The sequence below is a fragment of the Rosa chinensis genome, chromosome 2 (genome assembly GCF_002994745.2).
Source record: "Rosa chinensis cultivar Old Blush chromosome 2, RchiOBHm-V2, whole genome shotgun sequence".
Classification (NCBI taxonomy): Eukaryota; Viridiplantae; Streptophyta; class Magnoliopsida; order Rosales; family Rosaceae; genus Rosa; species Rosa chinensis.
In genome coordinates, this window is record NC_037089.1 from 15,178,059 (window position 1) to 15,200,641 (window position 22,583).

A 22,583-nucleotide genomic window follows, 5' to 3' on the forward strand; every position below is an offset into this window, starting at 1 on the left:
CCCAAAAGGCCTTGCGATTTCGGGTTGATGAGTTATCGGGATGTCATTCGTGACATGTCGGTTTCTCATTGGCTCGGGGTAGCGGCGCTGTGGGACCCCTCTCTCGGGTCACCACATTACCCTTTTCCGGGCATTCATTGGCATAGTGCCCTTCAGCTTTACATAACCAGCATCTGCAAGCTTTCTTGTCTGGTTGAGTATTCTGAGGATTGACTCGGTTATTCTTCTTTTTCTTGAAGAATTTCTTTTTAGGATCTTCATCTTGTTGTTTTCTGTAATTGGAACTTTTCTTGAATTTCCAATCTATTTTCTTATTACTCTTTTTGAATTTTTTCGAGTAATATTTTTTTTTTTTTTTTTTGTGGAACTTGGATTCATGACATCCCCAGTTGGTTGGCATATCCAGTATTCCATAACAAAAATTTTCAACTCCTTTGAGTTGTTTCTTGGCCATCTTAGCTCTAAGATTGGCTTTGCACTGCTCTTTTAGTAATTGCTTGATTCTATCGGCAATTCCTCTAACTGAAAATCGTTCAATTGGTTTCTCTGCTATGCTTTCTCGCACAGCTATTCTCCATGGTTCAGGGAGTTTCCTGTGCAACAGGTTGACTAGATCAGTGTTCTCACAAGGTTTCATGCGCCAAATGATCAGATTATGGAAGTTTGCTAAAGGATTGGTAGTGAAGGCGGTTGACAACAATCTCTTCCTCCTTCGCTTTACTTTGATGAGTGATATGCAACGAGTTCTTGATGGAGAACCATGGTCATACAATAATATCTTAATACTGATGGCACCGGTAACGGTAGCATCCTCATCTACAATTCACTTAACTCAGGTTAATTTCTGGGTTCATGTTCATAAACTCCATTGGCTAAGTATGACCGAGTCTCTGGCGAAAAGTATTGGGGACACTCTTGGTCAGTTCATTGATGTTGATCGTGATAATGATTTTGAATGTATTGGGAGCACTCTTCGTATGAGTTCGTCTGGATGTTAATTAGTCTATATTCCAAAGGATTACTGTGCCTCAAGTTGACATTGGAGATTTAGAGGTGGAGTTTTCATATGAACTTTTGCCCCGAATTCTGCAATTTTTGTGGTGTCCTCTTTCATACAACTAGTGGTTGTCTAATGAGTAAAGAACATCCAAATAATCTGCTGGAGTTTCCATATAGCTCTTCGCTGCACAATACTTCAAGAATGCTTCCGGGGTATCGCTCTGTCCATTCTCCATCGCCTTCTGTTGGTTTGGTGGGTAATCATGGTGGAGGTGTCACCGGCTTTGGCCTTGTGGTCACTGGAATAGAGGCAGTGGTGGTTCACAGTGAGTGGTTACCAAGAGTTGATGGCGATTACAATCATAGTTTACACACTGGTTTTGGTGATGGTCATTTTTCTTGGGGTACCTCTATTCAGTCCCCTCGTATTTCCATTTTGGGTTCCAATTTAGTAGGCCCATTCCATTTTAGGCCCTTATGAACAGTCACGTGGTTTATCTACACTACCTGCACAAACGGTTGGCACATTGCCGTTGCATTAGTTGCATTCTATGGATGCACTTCTCCCCAAGTCAGTTGAGGAGTCATCTTCTTATCCTTTGCTGGTTATTGCTCCCAATATTTCGGATCATTTTCATCTCAATTCGGGTTTGGTGGAAGTACCAATTGCTCTCAAAGTCTTTCTTTTCCTTTTGGCTGTGTTACTAATTTAAAGAAAGCTGCTCGCTCAAAGGCTTTGAAATCGAATTTCTCGAAAGAATATCCCACTTTCTGATGACCATCTTCTGACTTCTCTGAAGATAAATACATCTTGCTCTCCCTTGCGTGCCTCTTCACCTGAAAGTTTGGTGGGATTTCTCCAGGATGTTGGTGATTGCAATTCCTCAAATTTGGCTCCCTCCAAGAACCCCAAGACTAAACTCAAAAGTATGTTCCACTTCACGTGCTATTTCTAAAGGGAAGGCGCCTTTGGGTTCAACTCGGTTGACCCATTCCAAAAAATAAATGCTTTGTCAGGGATTGCTCTAGGATTGGATCATCCAGGGAGCGACTATTTTAACTCTCATAGTTACTGGGGGCTCATTGATCCAATATTGCTTTCCTTTTTGGAAACAATATTGAAAAAGAATACAAGTTATGTTTCTTATGCTTGTTTGACTTATCCTGCTCGTTGTGTTGTTGTTAGTGGGGATTGCAGATGTTTTATTGTGAAAGCCGATGATGTACTCATTCTATGGGCCATCCCTTTTCTGCTAATTCAAGATTCCATCACCTACTTGTGTTTTGTTTCATCATTTTCTTCTTACTGTTTTGGGAGTGGTGGTCTATATGGCAAAATTAAATAGGAACAAATCGGAAGATATTAGTATTTGGGTTTGATAACTGTGGACCTTCCTCAAATTATTACGAAGCTAGGCTTTGCAGTGGGTACATGGAAGTCTTCCCCTGGTGTTATTGCTACTCTACCGTCGTTACTATAATGTTGTCATTGCGATCTTCTCAATTATATTGTTTTGGTTGCAAGTGATGTAATAGAAGAAGCGAAGACATTTTTCTGCTTCTTTCTTACAGTTATTTGTACATATGTCCTAGGAATTGTATTCAGGCAGCGCATGTTTTAGTTAGGTTGCGCTTTTGTTCCCTGCTTTTCCACATGGGGTAATAGGTAGACCTCACTGGCTATCCGATGTACTAATACCCAATGAATTAAAAAGCGCGCCCCTTAGGCTCAAAAGGGGAATTCCAGGCTTGAAATTGAGTGTGTTTCGGTGGCTAGGTGACGACGCTGGTGAGGCGTTCTCCAATGCGTGAAAGGCGTCCTCCAAAGCGCTAAAGGCGTACGCAGAAAAAAAGAAAAGAAAAGTGATGTCGTGTTGAAATTGATCGGGTTTAAAGGCTTCTCCATGTCGCGACCCCAGAGCAATTAAGCATTTAGATCCGATCTCAGCCCTCTCTGTTCCAAAAGGCATGAAATTCGATCCCTAACCCAGAGTTCGAGTTAGGAGTTCGATTTCGATTCGCAGCAGTCAATTTGAGCTTGATTGGAGGTCGATTTGCAGCAGCCTATTTGAAGGTAATGGAGTTGGATACTTGGATTCGCAACATGCCATTTGAACTTTTGAAGGTATGATTCCCGATTTCCCGATTTCAGGTTGTTCCCGATTTCCTGTCTAGACAATCATACATGTCCAGCAACCCCATTAATTTGGTTGCAATAGTTGGCAGATTTTGATCTTTTAGATATTCTTGTTTGTGGGTTACTGTCATTTTGCAGATTTTGATCTTATGGGTTCATCTTTTTTTTGGGTTACTGTCAATTTTGCAGATTTTGTGATCCCATTAGAATTGATTTAGATTTTGTTGGATTCAGTTTGAGTTTTGAGTTTGGTTACTATTAATGTTCTCGGTCCTCTTTTGAAGTAGCAGCTGGAAGATATTCCACATTTTTCGTCATTATAATAGTTGTGTTAATTGAGTAGAAATTGTAGTGATAGACCTCATGAGAAAACCTGTGATGATGGTACTTGTTTAGCAACATTTTCACTATTTAGTAATTGTTAAGTTTTCAGAAAACAGATTCTCATTTCTCTAGTAGTACTTTGTTTGTAGCATGGATGAGAGTGGATAATATCAAGGCCTCTATTTATAACTTTTATTTAAGGCTTGTATACTTATATTCTAAGAATGCTGCTTCTTTGATTTCTTTCCAGTCTCTAAGTTCTGCTGGAAATTGAAGGTTGTCGTAGTAATATCCGCAATCCTATTATTCTTCAGCTGTTTAATGTTCTCCAGGCTCCTATATCCATTAATGCCTGAAACATCTCATTGTTCTGCTGCCAGCTGCTACTATTGCAGGAACTGCTGGTATCTTATTGTTTGTCATTCTCTTCCGTTGGATTTCACTGATTAGGGAAAATGACAATGAATCCTGCACTTTGACATAAAACCACATAATATCCTTTTGGATGAAAACTTTTTCCCAAAGATTTATGACTTTGGTCTTTCTAAACTTTGTACAAGGAAGGAGAGCATTATTTCAATGTTGGATGCTAGAGGGACAATAGAGTATATAGCTCCACAGTATTGAATCATAATGTGGTATATATAAGAGTAGAAATTACATGAATATAGGTGATTTATACGTACGTAAGGCTTACGCCTTATGCCTCAAGGCTGCAAAGCTCTCCCGAAAACGCCTCGGGTACGCCTTCAGCGTTTTAAAACATTGCTAATACCTGTTGTACTTATCTAAATTGCTTAATAATAGGCAATTCCTTCTTCTAAAATAATAATAATAATAATTAACCAATGAAAACTGATGAGGAAGAAATAACAGACTTGGATTCGTCCGAGGCAAGCTAGCTAGCTCCCAGTATAAAAGTACGACCAGATTACGCATGGTATAGGAAAGAGAATCATCAGTTGATATGAAAATGGAGCATACAAAGCATTTTATTCTGGTTCATAGTTCTGGTCACGGAGCATGGTGTTGGTATAAGTTGGCAACTCTATTGAACTCCACAGGTCACAATGTTACAACTCTAGACCTTCCGGCATCCGGGATCAACCAAACACAGCAACAACAACTTCATTCGTTTTCCGACTACGCTGAGCCATTGTTTGAATTTCTGGGGTCTCTGCAACCAAAAGAGAAGGGTATCCTGGTCGGTCACAGCATGGGTGGCCCCGTCATATAGGTCGCCATGGAAAGGTTCCCTGAGAAAATTGCTGCTGTTGTATTTGCCACTGCTTTCATGCCCGGTCCTGATTTCAGTTACTTGACCATTTATCAAAAGGTGATGCCTTATTGACTTCCACACCCACTGACATACCTAGTCACCTACCCTTTCTTTCATATGAAATTATGGGTGAACATTAACCAAGATTATTGTCTTTGTAAAACTATACAGTTGTTACAGAGAATTGTGGTTACAGACTCCCAGTATATATAATTATATATGATCAGGGTGTTGACAATCCTCCAACAGCGATTATCTTTGGGCCGAAGCAATTGTCGACAAGGCTGTATCAGCTATCACCACCAGAGGTAACCTTAAAATACATAGTTGATGAGTGTTCTACGTGCTAAACCTATCCATATTTCAATTGGTCAGCTAACACTGTCCTCTTTTCTTTTGATGCATTACTGAATAGGATTTAACACCAGCATTGTCTTTGGTGAGAATTTTTCCTCGACTGTGACCAAGACCTTTCAATAGAAGAGGATGTGCAAATGTGGATGATTGAGAAAAATCTACCAAATCAAGTGAAAGTGATAAATGGTTCTGATCACATGGTCATGTTCTCTAGACCACTAGAGCTGTTCTCCAACCTCCTCCAGGTTGCTGAGAAATATGCTTAAAGATAATGATCACCTGGTACTTTGTTAGTTGTACAGAATGATAATGAAAAGTATGATGAATTACTTTTCATAAAATAAAATCACCTCGGTGGTGTAAATTTTTCTTCTGATCGATTACATCAGCAGCTAGGAGAGTGTTATCAGTTCCATCTATTATTTCTTTTTATTTCAGAATTAACATATCTGGTTGAGTTTCCATATCTATTCATTAGTCTTTATTCAAAGACATCCTTGCCAAAAATGAACTAAATTCGAAATCATTCTGTTTAAATCTTCTAACGTACCAAGCAATGTACGAGTGTTTCTAATAAACATTAATTATATATCATAATGGTAATCTAAAAATACAAGAACAGAACGTGTTTTCTGAAAATCGGGGATTGATAGACACATTGCAATCCATAGAGCATCTCCAACAGTGGTGTCAAAATCCACTGTGAAGCTTCAACGAATACAAAAGATAGTTCTCAGCCTCTTCAACCCATTCTTCAAATCCACCGTGGAAGACAATTTTGGCTTCATCCTGTCAAATTTGACAGACTCAAGAGTTCTGTCTTTTCTATTTTTAATTGTTTTTCTCTCCTTCTCTCTCATTCTTTCTCACCTCTCTCTTTCTTCATACCGGTACCCAGACCAAATCAAAACTTCTAAACTTGGTTCAAGTTTCACAGATAAAACAGGAAAGCAAAAATTGGGTTTTTCTGGGTTTTTGGCTTCTTGGTTTTCTGTAGAATCAATTTGATGAAGAAGATAAAAGGGGTTGTTGCTGTGGAGCCTTCTTCATATGCTCTGTATTAGGATCAAGGGCCAGATTTTAACATGCATGAGAGTCTTATGCAAGACTATGAGAAGCTGCAGAAGGTATATCTGGGTTTTCATCAGATCTATGTATATAATTGGTTTTTTACCTGGGTTTTCCTGAATTTGGATGTTTATGTGATTGTTTTTGCTATTGAACAATTTGAGCTTATGCAGTTGGATTTGAGTTGAAGAATGAGTAATCGGTTTTGGATAGAGATGGTGAAGGAGGAGAAGGAAAGGAGGAGAAAGGGGAGAAAGGGGAGAAATAGGAGGAAGATAGAGATTTAACCAGAAGCGCATAAAAAGGAGGACAAGAAGAGAAAGAGAAGGAGAAGAAGTGTGATCGTGCATTTTGTGTTTTAATAAAATATACATTCATTTTAACTGATGGATTGGAGTGTAAATATAACAAAATCGTCAAATACCACATCATCTGTCAAATTTAAATTTGACCCAAAATTTTTAACATCTTTGTTGGAGATGGTCTTACTGAGCAGAAATCAAAAATTCACACAAAAAGCACAATTTGGGTTACGCAGTGAAAACCTCAACTTTGAGATTAAAAACACTGCGAGACTCTTACTCTTAAGAACCCAAAATCAAATCAATGCACTAATGACGAAGGATACGTTTCTTACAAACACAATTAGCACTGTTCTCGGCTACAATCTCTAGACTCACTAAAGAGGTGCTTGTCCTGGAGTCCAAAGCTAAGCGATGTTGGGTGAGTAATTGATGCAATGCCATCGTCCACTGATCTCCTTTGAGTTATAGGAGGCCCTAATCTGGAAATAAGCAAGTGTCACTAACTATATAAAAGTGAAAGATGACAAAGTTGGATTATTTTGGAACTGGACAATCTGATGGTTTAGACATGGTAAAAGTTGGCCAAACAAGCTAAAAATTTTCAGAAATTAACTTCAAGGTGTACTGAATATATCACAAAAAGAATCAAGTAAAAAGGATGAAAATTGAAAGAGTTATGCTCAAAACATTTGAGCTGGTCAGAAATTGAACGAAACATAATTGGTTTCCAGATTCCTTAAGGAGACTGAAAATAACAAGCTTTGTATATTTAGCTTTTAATAACATCACTGAGCTGTAGTGGAGGATTCACAATATTTGCCAATCATTTAACCAGAGACAAAACATAATGAAAACACAATCAATTTTGATGTGTTCAGAGAGAGTTAATGGAGTCTCTTTCAAATTGAAATGCACATGAATAGGCTTTGATATGCAAGGAATTCAATCCAAAAAGGATTCTGTAAGAGGTTGATATAAAACTCAGGGAGTTTGAACAAGTAAACCCAAATTTCAAATACAAGCTAAGCAATACGAGAGCATGTTGTAGGAATATAGATACAAAACCAGAAACCAAACAATCATATCATTAACCACATTAAGAACAAAGTTGAGAGAAAAATAAGACACTCACCACAGAGTCAAAACGAATGGGTGAGTTCCCTCATTAAACTCGACAGGAAAAGATGGAGACAAGACGAATTTGGCCAAGCCCATTCATATATCAAGGAGTGTCACTTCCGAGTTAAACATGCAAGGCAAAACAGGAGGACCTCATTGAGTAAGATACTCAATAAAGTGTATTGAGTTTTGAAATTAGTAGGGAGAGACGGAAACATAAACTGAACAATGATCTTACCTCTTAATAGAATTAATTCCAAAGAAATTTGAGGAATCCTGATAAGGAAAGAGGATAAAGAAAATCTGAAACTCGAAATCTGCTGATTTCTGAGCAACCTCTACTCAGATCGATGTACCGACTTCATTACAGATCTGATGGCACTGATTTTTGGATATGTTATAGAAGAGATGATGATGAAGAACGTTTTTCGATCAGAGGCTTTGATTTAGGTTCATTAAGGCATGCAAATTGGCTGACGTAAACAGGGCTATGAGAAGGTTCAGGAGAAGAACAAAGGGAAGATTTTGTTTTCTGGCAGAAAAAGGTTAAGCACTTGTTTCTTAAAGAATTACTTTGAGAATTGAGCTTAATAAGGTTAGTATCGATGGAGTTCTCTAGAAAGAAGTTAATTATATAGGATGATATTAATAAACTTAAGAAAATAATATGTTAAGAATATCAATTGTAGAAAATAGAAAGTATCTTAAAGTGTAAAATAATAAGCGTAACAAATTTCGTAAATAATAATTTTGCAAGAATTGTCTAAAATACATATATAGAGGTATGTTTTTTTTTTTTTTTTTTTTGAATAGGGTAAACGCACTATTCCCCATTTCCCCCTGTCCTTGAGCCTAAACGCACCGTTTCGTCATCTCTGAACTCTCAAGACTCGGTTTTCGAAGCTGAAGCGTCGATTCAAAATGTGCAGCGATTCAAATCTGACGAAGCTTCACCGTCTGATCGACGATTCTCTCCGTCCGTACACAGTGAGTTTTCACAATTTAGGGTTTTCAATTTGGGGGCTTTTCAATTTAGGGTTTTCAATCTGGGGCTTTTGCAGGAACCAGATGTCGTTTCGGTAACGAAAGAGAGAGAAATTCTGGTCAGTCTCTCTCAGGTTCTTCGGCAAGTGAAGCTTTGGATTGGAGAAGTTGATTCCGATTCTGATAATGTGAGTCCGTTTCTCTCTGGAAACTGTAAAAAGTACATTTCTTGGCGGTAAAACCATGTAAAGGTCCAAACTTTGAAGTTTATTGAGTTAATGTTTGTGATCAGGGAGTGGTGACTGGATTGGATTTTGAGAATGAGTGTATGTGTCTGAGTAAAATCTTAACTCACTTGGTAATTTTGTTTTTTTTTTATCTTTGAGTAATGAATCATATGGTTTAAGAAAATCAAAGTTTGTTGCTTTTCCAACAGATTGTTTTGCTAACAGTGGAGAGTCAATATGTGAAGCATCTGGCCTGCAATGTTCTAGCTGCTGTCTCCGAATTTGTGGCGGCTTCTGAAGAGCTTTTGCGGCAATCCATTCCTACTCTGGAGTTTAATCAGGAAGATTGTTTGGAAGGCTCTCCGTTTCTATCCAGTGTTTATGCCACTGGATATGAAGATTAAGGTGGTAATGCTACTGAGATCATTAAGTCAAACTTTACAGCTCTGGACATGCTTGGCTGCTACATCTCAGACTACAGAAAGGTTAGTTCCCTAAGTGAGAGATCTGCGTTGCAGTTTACACTCTGAACAAGGAGATTCGGGTCATAGATGCTCAATATAAGTATCTTTTAGCCGTCTATTCTTTCAAAAATAAACCGGTAAATATATGATGCTATGTTCTCTATAGATTCCAATATTTTCTCTTCCTGTTTGGTGTACTTGAAATTGTATACGTTCGGCAAATTATTTTTTATTCAGTTGCTTAGAGTTTAGATATAGACAAGGATATCAATCCATTGGGTCCTGAACTCCTGATCTTTGGACATAATATGACGTATCTTAAAAAGCAGGTTACAATTTAAATCTGATTTAACAGATTTCTGTCTTTCGTGATCCTTCTAGAGTTTTGTTACCAGCTTTTCTTATTTGCTTCTTTTTATAATTTGCATCTAGCTTATTTTTCTTTTATAACCATTTTCATGAAATTCTCTGTTTTTCTTTCTGCTAAACTTTTGCATAAACAACATAGGTATGAACTATTCTATTTGGTGTGTAGATAAAGGTGTCGGCCCCTAGACTCATCACCTTTGCATGTTTAACTTTCTTTGGCTCTAGCCTTTCCTAGCAAGATCAGCAAGTCCTTTGTTAATTTAATTGCCTGGTATTGGATAAAGGAGGAATAAACAAGTGGATAAGTAAGAATACTCTTAGATTTATACTTGGTTCCAAACGACTTAAGCATTGTACAGTAGCAATTCAAGTACTAGATTGTAGAATCTGCTACAGTGAATAATGCAGGTAGTTTGATTGAACCATGAAGACATCTGTGCCTTTGAATTATTGGAGATGTTCAAAGGAAGGAGAAAGGAAAAATAAGGAGAGGACAAGTGGAGTACGATCTTGTTTAGTCATGAAAATAATAACAGAGAAAGAAAAGAGGTTCATGGGTTCAGATCATTACCCTATTTGACGAATTCTTAGAATTACATAATAGATTTGTGCATGGGTGATGCCTCTAGATCTTGATCAGTGCAAGCTTTACGTAAATGAGAGAAACACTACCAAAGATTAGTCCTACCTGAGACATTAGGATCATTTTCACTAGAAACAGTAGGAGGAGGTGACTTTTATACCTCGGAATGATTAGTCTGCCCGCCAAAGCTGAGTTTTTTTCAAAAGACTACAACTGACTTTTCAAATCGTAATCATCTTATCTTTGTATTAATAAACAGAAAACTGGTGAGGAATAAATGAAGGATTTGGGTTCCTCCGAGTATATAAGCAAGACCAGAGCACATGCAGGCTTAGGAAAGACTGATGAAAATGGAGAATATGAGAGTGAAGCATTTTGTGCCTTTTCTTTTGCTTCTTTGCTTGGCAAGAATCTGTACTAATATTGTTGCAACTGACCATATGTCATCTGGGAAGAAGCATTTTGTGCTGGTTCATGGAGCTGGTCACGGAGCTTGGTGTTGGTATAAGCTGGCAACTCTATTGAACTCCACAGGTCACAATGTTACAACTCTAGACCTTGCAGCATCCGGTATCAACCCGATCCAGGTACAGCAAGTTCATTCGTTCTCAGACTACGTTGAGCCATTGATCAAATTTCTGGGGTCTCTGTTACCAAAAGAGAGGGTTATCCTGGTTGGCCACAGCATGGGTGGGGCGGTGATATCAATTGCCATGGAGAGGTTCCCTGAGAAAATTGCTGCAGCTGTTTATGCCACTGCTTTTATGCCTGGTCCTGCTCTGAGTTACTTGACTATTTTTGAGAAGGTAATGACTTCTACTCCATACACCTATACTTTTGTTCATATGATATATTAAGGGTGAGTATTCACATGATCTTAATGTTGTTGTAAACTCTACAGATTCAGGAAACATTGGTGTCAGCTGACGTTCAGTATAGATATGATCAGGGGGCCAACAAACCTCCAACCTCGCTACTCATTGGACCAAAACTATTGTCTTCGAGATTGTACCAGCTATCGCCACCAGAGGTAAACTTAGAAAAGTGAATCATTGTGCTTAGCACTATTAATTCATCTTTACAAGTGACGTGTAATGTTCTTGCATGTAAGAAACAATCTATTTTTCAAAACAAAGTAACAGCATGATCCAGTTTCAATTTTCAGTTGGTGAGCTAATACTGTTCCTGTTTTCTTCTGTGTTGTTGATGCATCAATGGACAGGATCTAAAACTAGCATTGTCATTGGTGAGATTTTCCCCTCTATTTAATGAAGAAATAAAACTCACCGAGGAGAAGTACGGATTGGTTCCAAGAGTTTTCATCGTGTGTGACCAAGACCTTACAATACAGGAGGATCTGCAAACGTGGATGATCAGGAAAAATCCCCCAAATGAAGTGAAGGTTATAAATGGTTCCGATCACATGGTCATGTTTTCTAGACCACTGGAGCTGTTCTCCAACCTCCTGAACGTTGCTGAGAAATATTCTTAAAGATCTTGATTACCTAGCTAGTTATAAATTACTAGTTAGAAGCCTAGAAATTCATCATTGTATGAATAATTGAAGTAGATTAGCTACCCTCTTTGGTGAATGGTGACTGTCTATATACATATGCACGAATAACTTCTCAGAAAATAAATCACATATGTGATGTAAACTGTTCTTACAAAATTACCAATAAAGTCAATTATGAAGAAGAAAAGAAAAGTCTCATTTGGAGTATAACATCTGTCGTAATTCTCTCTGTGTTTTTCTTTTTGCCAACTTTGAACTTTTCTTATCAGCAGGACAAAACCAACATGTATGTATGTCAAGTGTGGAAAATAAGAAAGAGTGTTGGCCTTTAGAGTCGTCGCCGGTGCATGTTTAACTGTCTTCGACTCTTGGCTCTTGTAGCTAGATCAGCTAATCCTTTGGTCACTTAATCGCCTATTAGAGTTTACAGTGTCTGCAATAATTACCAAGGCGGATTGATAAAGGATGAGTGAGAACGCCCAGATTTATACGTGGTTCTAAACCGCTTTGTACGTGCCCTTGCCGTCCCATAAGTATGAGCTTCTTAAGCATAATAATTGTACAGGTGCAACATACGTTCAAGACTGCAGAATCTGCTGCAGAAAGTAACGCAGTTCATTTGATTTAACTATGACAGGATACCATTGCGGTTGGAATTATTTGAATAATACTGTATGATTCATACGAGGTCGTTTGATGATTTCGAGTCCCAAGTGTAGATGTAAGACGTGGACTACTCCAATATTAAGCAACAGCAACGCTTTGACGGGCACGATTGCAAACAACTTTCACTGTTTGAGTGGAATAGGTGAGATAACGTCCACGATTGTAAACAATCGTGGGTAAGTAAAGTTTTTTTATTATTTTCCACATTTTTGTTTTGTACCCAAACCTACTAAGAGTAAGTTTACCTGTTGAGTTTGACCGGTTAAGACTACTCACTGTTTTTTTCTTGTATTTCTACTATTGAGCTTGATCAGTCATATACTGTTCACAAAATGTCACGACCAAGGCCTTTTACTGATTCGCTTTAGCAACCTAGTGTCTATTCCCACCGCCGTCTAAAATTCTGAGAAAAAATTTGGGGAAATTGATTATGGTTTCTCGGCCAAACTTAGAGACATTTCCCACAGAGGACCCTATGAGAGAGGGCGCACCACCATCTTGTTTTGCCCACAACATTCCATATGGAGTTTGCAAGTAAAGACTGAAGACCACATTACCAAATCTACAGTTGTGGTGCGCTGGCGAAGGCATAAAGGGTGGCAACCCGAGATCAAGCCACCTCGAAATTGTTTTTTGTTTTTTTTTTTCTTGTTTTATCATTTTTTTAAAATTTATAATAAACTGAATTTGTTAGTTTAAAACTTTAAATTTGTTGGTTATTGATCTCATTCCAACAATATTAGTGACTTACATTCTCAAAAAAAAAAAAAAAAAAAAAAAAAAAATATATATATATATATATATTAGTGACTTAAAAATGAATTGGGAAGAAACAAAAAAATAAAAATAAAAATAAAATTTAATTTTCTAGTAGACTTTGAATTGATTAAATTTTAATTATAAATTTAACATTTTATATTGTTTAGAAAAACTAATTGTGAAGATCAAGTCCCTTGACTTCTTTATATGGGTAATATTGCAATACATGTATACCATATATATGAGAAATGGTCGGAAAAAGTGCTCTATAATATTAGTGACGATTAATAAATTGTGTCTTAATTTTTTTTTTGAAAATAGATTTCATTGAATCAGATAACGATTACATCGTTTCGAATGACATCCCTTATAATTTCGGGAGCTGTTACAAGCCACATTTGACTATCACTAGTTCTCAACGCATGAGAAGCAAGCAAATGTGCAACTACATTTGCTTCTCTGTTTACATGAGTAAGACTGAACCCAGGATGGGTCTGTAACAAAGTTCTGACTTCCCCAATCAATATATGCATAGTAGAAAGGTCATAAGTTGGAGACTGGATAGCTTGTACCAAAAGTGCACAGTCACTTTCAAAAATTACCTCATCTTGCTGCAGTGTTTGAGCTAGAAAGAGTCCATCTCGCAAAGCTAGTAATTCAACATGAAATGGAGAAGTGAGAAGGGTATATGGCCGAGCCTGTCTAGCTACAAAGCTGCCATCACTATCTCGAATTACACATCCCACTCCTCCTCGTCTAGATTCCACCTGATATGCACCATCAACATTGATCTTTACCTTTCCCGGATTTGGTGCCTTCCATCTTATTGACCTTGCTTGTCGAACCAACGACGAGACATTATGTTTTTTAAATTCTTCATACCAGCCAAGCGTTAAAAAACATGTCTCAGAGGCATGCCTTCCTTTTTGTTCCCAGACTTGTGAATTCCTACTTTTCCAAATTCCCCAAATCAACATAAGAATCTTACACAGTTCCTCCTTGGTGAATCTGTTGACAACCCCTGTAAGCCACTCTTGAATGGTAGTACTTGCAGCCCCTAACATTGGTATCCCAGCCCTATTCCATACTTCTTTAGCATACGGACAATTCACAAACAAGTGTAGGCTATCTTCATGAGGATGATTGCAGAAAACACACCCCAATTCGCCATTATAGCCCTTAGTATTAAGGCCGATCCGAGTTGGTAGAATATTTCCCATAATTCTCCAAGCATGCAGCGCTACTTTTCCAGGGACTTTGGCACTCCAAACCTTTTTCCATACCACTCTAAGTGGGTCGACAGGCGGTTTTGGAGCTAAAACCAAACCAAGAGCTAAATCCTTGGCCACATAATATGCACTGTTTGTAGTAAAGAAACCCCTCTTGTTAAAGTGCCAAATTTGTTGATCTAAAGTTGCACTACGACTCAAAGGTATGGTCAAAATTAAATCAATATCAGCTGGTGTGAAATACCTTTGTAGAACGTTTATATCCCAGGTCCACGTAAAAGGATCAATCAGCTCCATGACCAATTTAGGCGCATCTTGAGAAGGAGGAGATGATGGACCTCGAGGATACACATCCATAATCCAATTATGCTGCCAAATTTTAATTTGGGAACCATCTCCCACCTGCCATCTGAGTCCCTGTAACAAAACTTGTCTTGCTTCTAATATACTACGCCACGAAAAAGAAGGAGTACGACCCAATTCTACAGTACTATATTCCCCATTTGGAAAATAAATAGCCTTATACAATCTGGCTATAAGAGAGGTAGGGTTGGTCAATAACCTCCAACTCTGTTTAGCTAACATAGCTAGATTAAACTAGTGGAGATTTTTGAAGCCCATTCCCCCATCCTGTTTAGAAACACATAATCGTTCCCAAGATCTCCAATGTATTTTATTCTTCTCCTCTGAATCCCCCCACCAGAAGCTAGCACAAAGTTGATGCAGATCATCACACAATCCCAACGGTAATTTATAACAATTCATAACATACATTGGTACAGATTGTCCCACTGCTTTGATAAGGATTTCTTTGCCAGCACCACTTAACAATTTAGATCTCCAACTTACCACCTTCTTAGTAAGTTTTTCCTTCAAATAATTGAAAGCTGCTGTCTTCGTCCTACCAACATGTGTGGGCAAACCCAGATATCTATCATGTTTATCAACACGCTTCACACCCAATAGACTAGCCAAACCCTCCTGCCGGTCCAAACTCATGCCTTTACTAAAAGCCACTTCACTTTTCTGCAAGTTAACCCTTTGTCCCGAAGCTATTTCGTAAGTATGCAAGATATTTCTAAATTGTTGACAGTCTTCTTCAATGGCAGTTCCAAACAGAAAACTATCATCTGCAAATAGCAGATGATGTATAACCGGTGCATGGTGATTGATTTGAATACCTCGTATCCATTGCTGATTTACAAAGTGCGCAATGAGAGAAGACAATCCTTCTCCACACAAGATAAACAAGTAAGGCGATAGAGGATCGCCTTGTCTGATACCTGGGGATGGCCTCACATATCCTCTAACTTCTCCATTAATGAGAAAAGAATAGCTGACCGTTCGAAGACTAGCCATTACAATCTCTACCCATTCCTCAGCAAAACCCAACTTCAGTAACATATTCTGCAAGAAACTCCATTCCAGTCTATCATAAGCCTTGCTACCATCTAACTTCAAAGAAAAGTGCCCTTCATCTCCTCTTCTCTCATTGTGTAAAAAATGCGCTACCTCCGTTGCAATCAGCGTATTATCAGAGATCAAACGCCCTGGTACAAAAGCACTTTGTAATGGAGAGATCACTGTCCCCAGTAACTTCTTCAACCTGTTAGCCAGCACTTTTGAACAAATCCTGTAGAGGACGTTGCATAAGGCTATGGGCCGTAGATCAGTCATATCCTTTGGCTCTTTCACTTTTGGGATAAGAGTAATATGAGTAAAGTTTACCTCCTGTAAAAGATTCCCAGAGGTTAGGAAAGATTTGACAGCAACACAAACATTGTTTCCAACTGTATCCCAAAACTTCTGAAAGAAAAATGGTGACATGCCATCTGGACCTGGGGCTTTTGACGGATGCATTTGAAACGCAGCAACTCGGATCTCATCATCCGTATACGGAGCTAACAAGTCATTATTCATCTTAGGAGTCACCTTCCGATGGACTATCTGCAAAATGATGTTCATTGCAGTCTCATTTGTACCCTCAGTAGAGAACATTTTGCGATAATAATTACTCACAACTTTTTCAATATGAACTGCCTCTATGACCCAATTACCTTGTCCATCATGCAACCCTTTAATAGTGTTCCTCTGCCTTCTATTCGACGCTCTTCTGTGGAAATAAGCAGTGTTCCTATCCCCAGACTTTAACCACAACTCCTTAGAACGTTGGCTCTAAATAGTCCCCTCCTGCGTCAATAATTCTTGAAGACGGACATGCAACTCTTGCTTCTCTTGGTTTTTACTATAATCAAAAGGCTCCTGCATTAGGTCATTTAGTCGTTCTCTGACCGCTCGCATCTCAACCTGCCTGAATTGAAAGGTATTACGCTGCCATGTATTGAGATCGGCACCTGTTTTCTTGATCTTTCGGCATACTTTGCTCATAGGGTCCCCATCAGCCTCTGTTTGCCAACTTGACCTAATAACCTCTTCACACTCACTGTGTTGCGCCCAAAATTGCTCAAAACGAAATATCTTTTTCCTTCTGCCAGTTTGCACAGGTGGTGCATTACAAATCTCTACTAATAAAGGGCTATGATCCGAGGAACTAGGGTGCAAATGAGTCGTCGTAGAATGACTGAATAGACTACGTAGGCCAGTTGTCCATAGACTGCGATCCAACCGCTCTTTCGTTTGATAATCTGACCAAGTGAAAGGGCTTCCCCGGAATCCCATATCAATTAAAGAGCAATCTACTACACATTCTCTGAAAGTTTGCATTTGTAGGGGCCTTCTCACCCCTTCACCTGATTTCTCCGTACTGTCAAGAATTTCATTGAAATCTCCACATATTAACCATGGTAAAGAAGATTGAGCAGCAAGTTGCCGCATCAAGGCCCAGGTTGCATGACGATCACCCGTCTGTGCATATCCATAAATCCCAGTCAACCTCCATTCATCAGCAGAGCCTCTGTCCCTAATCGATACGTCCACATGTCTTACGGAATAATTACGAACATGTAAAGGAACATCGTTCATCCATAACATAGCAATTCCTCTCGACACATCACTCTTTGGTTCACATAAGCAATTATCAAACCCAACCTTGATGCGCAAAGTCTCCATTTGTTTCGCATCACATAGGGTTTCAGCAAGAAACAGTATACGTGGTTTTTCTTGTCTAATAAGATCGACCAGTGCCCTACGTCTGTAAGCACCCACAATTCCCCGACAGTTCCAAGCGAGAATCCTGAAAGCCGCCATGGGAGAACACGGCCGCTGTCAAGCGTCGTATTCCAACTTGCTCAGAACGCATGGCGTATACAACTAATAAATAAGTTAGACCACATTAGTGGGCATATAAAGATTTTTTGCAATCCAAAAAATTGAAACTGGAATTCAATAAATTTGGCATTACCTATCTATTTATAGTGTATTAATAGAGATTGTGTAAAAAAATTAACTCGATCCGCTGTCATTTTGACATCAAATAAAGCAGTCAAGACTTTATACACTTATACTTCCCTAAGGGGAGCTGAACCACTAGGAGATAAACTTCTTGAAATTTTTACATCGGTTGATATTGTTCATACCCACAAGAGTGTGAGAGCCGATAGATCGAAAAAATAAGTTACGAGTGATGAGCGGTTACGAGTGCCGGTGATCGGGATGTTCTCTCGATGCTTATTATATTTTGGGGTTTAGGAACAATGTCCCCCCCCCCCCCCCCCCCCTAAATTTATTCTACGGTTTCATTGAAGATCAAGGCTTGAGGGCAGCCATACTGGCCTTATTTCAAAAAATATATATATATATATATATCGAAATTGGAAATCGATAAATATGACATTACCCATCTATTTATGGCGTATTAATATGTATTGTCTAAAAAAATTAACCTGATCCGCCATCATTTCGACATGAAATAAACCGATCAACCCTTTAAAAGCTTCTACTTCCCTAAGGGGAGCCGACCCTTGAGGAGATAAAATTCTTGAAATTTTTACATTAGTTGATATGGTTCCTACCCACGAGAGCGTGAGAGCTGACAGATAGAAAAAATAAGTTACGAGTGAGCGGTTATGAACATATTAGTTTTATGTGGCATTTAAGGTTTAGGGTTGACCTAATAGATCAAGACTCAAACGGCGACGAAAATAGCAGAAATTTTGACCATAATCATTTCTTCTTATCATGATAACATCCTACGGTCGATTTTGATAAAGTCTATTTCCTACACATTGTTGCTCATGGAAAGTATAATTTTCATTACAACTAATAAACTAGTTATACCACATTAATAGACATATAAGAATTTTGTGGGATCCAAAAAATAAAAATTAGAAATTGATAAATTTGACATTACCCATCTATTTATAGAGTATTAATAGGTATTGTGTAAAAAAATTAACTTGATCTGCCGTCATTTCGACATGAAATAAACTAGTCGAACTCTCTAAAAGCTTCTACTTCCCTAAGGGGAACCGACCCTTGAGGAGATAAAATTCTCAAAATTTTTACATTAGTTGATATAGCTCCTTCCTACGAGAGCGTCAGAGCTGACAGATCAAAAAAAATAAGTTACGAGTGAGCGGTTATGAACATATTAGTTTTATGTGGCATTTAAGATTTAGGGTTGACCTAATAAATCGAGACCTAAAAGACAACGAAAATAGCTAAAATTTTGACCATAACCATTTATTCTTATCATGACAACATCCTACGGTCGATTTTGATGAATTCTATTTCCTCCACATTGTTCCTTATGGAAAGTATACTATTTGATAAAATTAATAAAGGGCTAATTACTGTTTAGTCCCTGAAGTATGGCTTCGTCCTCGTTTCAATCCCTACCTTTCTGATATAATCCCAAAAGTCCCTGAACTCACAATTTTCAGTCCAACCGGTCCATCTTCACCATTTTCTCCAGTTGCTTAATGACGTGTCAGTCATTCCTTGCCAGCTCAGCGCCACGTAAGGCATCCATTGTGTAAAGTGATGAGAATACCCCTGCTTCAGTTTGTTTCCAAAATTTCCTCCGTCTTCTTTCTTATCTTCTTTCTCCACTGTTCTCCTTCTTCCCCTTCTCCACTCCCATGCCTGCCCATCGACTCTTACAGTTCATCATTTCCATAATAACACAAATCAAATCCATTTTCCATAGCAAAAACTATAAAGAAATAGAACTTCAATCCAATTATCAACGAAGAGTTCAATCTTAATAGCATATGTAGAGGGACCTTGGGCTTTTCGGCGACGGCGGAGTTGAGATAAAAGAGGAGATCCAAGCAGAGGAGCGGCTCCGGTGGCTTCTGGGCGTGAAAGGGTCTGAGTGTGGGAGACTGGGAGTGAAAGGGTCGGAGTGGTGTTGGTACGAAGTGGGTGTAGAACGAGGTCAGAGCCGGAGTTGCTGTGGAGAACGAGGTCGTTGCCTTCTGGGGCGTTGACCTCAGTTTTGGGGTTTGTTCAATTTTTCTGGGTTTTGTGTTTAATTTGTGAGTTTTGGCGATTTGGATTTTTCAAGGTTTTGATTGGTGGTGGTTTTGGTTGATATAGAGTGACAAATTTTTGAGATTTCATTTCTGGGTTTGGTGCAGAGAGAGTTGGATTTGTTTGTTGATTTGTTTTTATTTCTTCTTAATGATGGTGGCTCCGAGAAATGAGCTGGTAATGACTTCTGCTCCACACACCTATACTTTTGGGACAGGTTGCCGCTGCTCTCTCTCTGTCTTCTTGGGAGAGAGATGAGCTTGAGATGTAACAATGGAAGTGGAAACAGGATTAAGCCACAAATCTCAACCTGGCTCACCCCTGCTTCTTGGGTTCCTTCTCCACTTAGTGGGCCTTTAGCCGAGTCTTAAAGCCCACCACCAGCGCCGCCTCAAACCCGTCGTCTCCGATCACCAAAAACGGTAACCACGGCGAGTTTAGTTGCTCATTGGGGAATATTGTGTCGTCACCATCAGGGGTTCTTCAGAAAACATTTGCTTTATTCTCTGATAGCAGTAGAAATAGTGCCCCAAATCTTACGAGTTCAAAGGCCAAGACAGACTATTTCTATGTGGTCGAATCAGAGCAAAGGATAGTCATAGTTTTCTTTTTTTAGATCTTCTTGTTGTTTTGGCTTAGTTTGGTGTAGTTCTTTGACTACAAAAGAGGATTTTCGATTTGGTTATTTGATAAAAAAAAAAGATTTAATCTTGGGACCTATGCAAACGATTATCTAGCTCAATTCATTTTGGGTTACTGTTCTACACCTTCATGTAGAGTTGCAGATAGGGGGAGAAAAAAGATAAGAAAGAAGACGGAGGAAATTTTGGAAAAAACAAAAGCAGGGGTATTCTTGTCACTTTACACAATGGATGCCTTACGTGGCGCTGAGCTGGCAAGGAGTGACTGACACGTCATCAAGCAACAGCAGAAAATGGAGGAGATGGACCTGTTGGACTGAAAATTTTGAGTTCAGGGACTTTTGGGATTAAATCAGAAAGGTAGTGACTTAAACGAGGACGAAGCCATACTTCAGGGACTAAACAGTAGTTAGCCTACATTAGTAGTCAAATAAGGATTTTGTGCGATGCAAATAATTGAAATTGGAAATAGATAAATTTGACATTACCCATCTATTTATAATGTATTAGTAGGTATTGTGTAAAAAAATTAACCCGATCCGCTGTCATTTCGATATTAAATAAAGCGGTCAACTCTTTATACACTTCTACTTCTCTAAGGAGAGCTAAACCATGAGGGGATAAACTTCTTAAAATTTTTACATTAGCTGATATAGCTCATACCTAAGAGAGTGTGAGAGCTGACAGATCGAAAAAATAAGTTGCGAATGAGCGGTTATGAACATATTAGTTTATGTGTTATTTAGGGTTTATGGTTAACCTAGTAGATGGAGACCTAAAAAACTATAAAAATAGCTAAAATTTTGACCATAATCATATCTTCTTATCACAATGACATTCAATGGTCGATTTTGATAAAGTCTATTTCCTCCACATTATTCCATATAGAATGTATATTATTTGGTACAACTAATAACAAGTTAGACCACATTAATAGAAATATAAGAATTTGGTGCGATGCAAATAATCGAAATTGAAAATCGATAAATTAGAGTGTTAATGTTTAAGATTGAGTGGTGGCCCAAGTCTTTGTTAACTCTAGTCCGATGGGCGGACCGTTACTTGCAATGTTCTCAAAGCTTCCGCTATCTGTCAAGTGAAATACAAAGTGGCGTCAGAGGGAGACCGCGGTGGGCGGTCTTCTCTTCTCTGATGCCTAAGTTAGTCAATGTATTTATGTTAACAGAATAACAATAGGTAAGTAGTAAATGCGTAATTAATGAGGAGAGAGGAGAGAAACTTTTATAGGGCGGGAAAATGCTAATCTTCTCCATGTTTTCGATGTGGGACTGATATGCTTCAGTTCCCATCTTCTGGAGATTATGATGCTATCTTTGGGCGGCGCATGGCGGAGCGTCAGAGGTGATCTGGGGGTGAGCCGGGGCTCAGGCGGTAGCCTGCTTGGCTTTGTTTCCATAGGTCACACAGTTGGCGGTAGTTGGTACCACTGGCGGTATCATGAGCGTGGCTCATTATAGCTAATTATGCTTGCAAATACTTATGTAAGTACAAGTCCCCCAAGTCCCCAATCAAGGAGGGCAATCTAGGTGAGTTGCCTAGCGGTTCGAAGCATTACTTCCGCTAGACTTGCAAAAGCATAATTAGCGTCAGTGCGTTGTCAACTATGGACTTACTAAGGAAACGCTTTGTACCCTTTCGGGTGGGCCCCTGCTAGGTCCCCATGGGAGTCCCCCACTTCTCGGCTAAGATAGACCTCCGTTTGGTCGGTATATTGTTTGTTGAGGGGAGTTTCACTGAGCAGAGGGTGTTAGGTAGCGAGCCCAATCTTTGGTACCCGAGTGACGGGGGTCAACGTGCCTGATCAGGGCCATCGTAGACTGTTGACGTGTCCTCGTGTCTCAGAGGGACGTAGCCTGACTGTAACGCCGCTTGGAGGTCGTCGTCAGGACGAGGCGATGCCTCAGGAATCGCCTTTGGCGAAAATCCCTTGCTAATAGTAAGCGGCAAGTGGTGTCGCGGGGACCTGCTTGGTGGTAGACCAGTGTGAGCTGTGTTACGCTCAGCAGAACTGCCTACAAGATGAAGGGAGAAGTTCCGCTAACGGTGTGGCACTTAGCGGAGACTCCCGCTTGCAAGATGGAGAAGTTCCGCTAGACGTGTGGT

General features: G+C 39.1%; 3 protein-coding genes across 7 annotated transcripts; 2 read left to right on the forward strand and 1 right to left on the reverse strand.

Annotated features, from left to right (window-relative positions):
- Window positions 1-1,132: 1,132 nt before the first annotated feature.
- LOC112183775 (methylesterase 4) lies at window positions 1,133-5,362 on the forward strand. The gene is made up of 3 exons (XM_024322113.1): window positions 1,133-1,325; window positions 4,525-4,680; window positions 5,184-5,362. The coding sequence occupies exons 1-3, from the start codon at window positions 1,133-1,135 to the stop codon at window positions 5,360-5,362; spliced, it is 528 nt and encodes a 175-aa protein (XP_024177881.1).
- Window positions 5,363-8,419: 3,057 nt separating this feature from the next.
- Window positions 8,420-11,953, forward strand: LOC112190703 (salicylic acid-binding protein 2). 5 transcript variants are annotated; one of them, XM_040513392.1, is made up of 7 exons: window positions 8,420-8,575; window positions 8,650-8,760; window positions 8,865-8,898; window positions 9,009-9,284; window positions 10,671-11,021; window positions 11,117-11,245; window positions 11,438-11,953. In XM_040513392.1, the coding sequence occupies exons 4-7, from the start codon at window positions 9,252-9,254 to the stop codon at window positions 11,705-11,707; spliced, it is 783 nt and encodes a 260-aa protein (XP_040369326.1). In that variant the 5' UTR covers window positions 8,420-8,575; window positions 8,650-8,760; window positions 8,865-8,898; window positions 9,009-9,251; the 3' UTR covers window positions 11,708-11,953. The 5 variants fall into 5 exon arrangements, with proteins under 5 accessions (XP_040369326.1, XP_024185937.2, XP_040369324.1 ...); XM_024330169.2 differs by having other exon boundaries at window positions 8,421-8,575; window positions 8,865-8,930; window positions 10,475-11,021; XM_040513390.1 differs by having other exon boundaries at window positions 8,421-8,575; window positions 10,475-11,021.
- A 1,535-nt stretch (window positions 11,954-13,488) lies between these two features.
- On the reverse strand, window positions 13,489-14,742 carry LOC112183776. The gene has a single exon (XM_024322114.1). The coding sequence runs from the start codon at window positions 14,740-14,742 to the stop codon at window positions 13,489-13,491; it is 1,254 nt and encodes a 417-aa protein (XP_024177882.1).
- Between the last annotated feature and the right edge of the window lie 7,841 nt (window positions 14,743-22,583).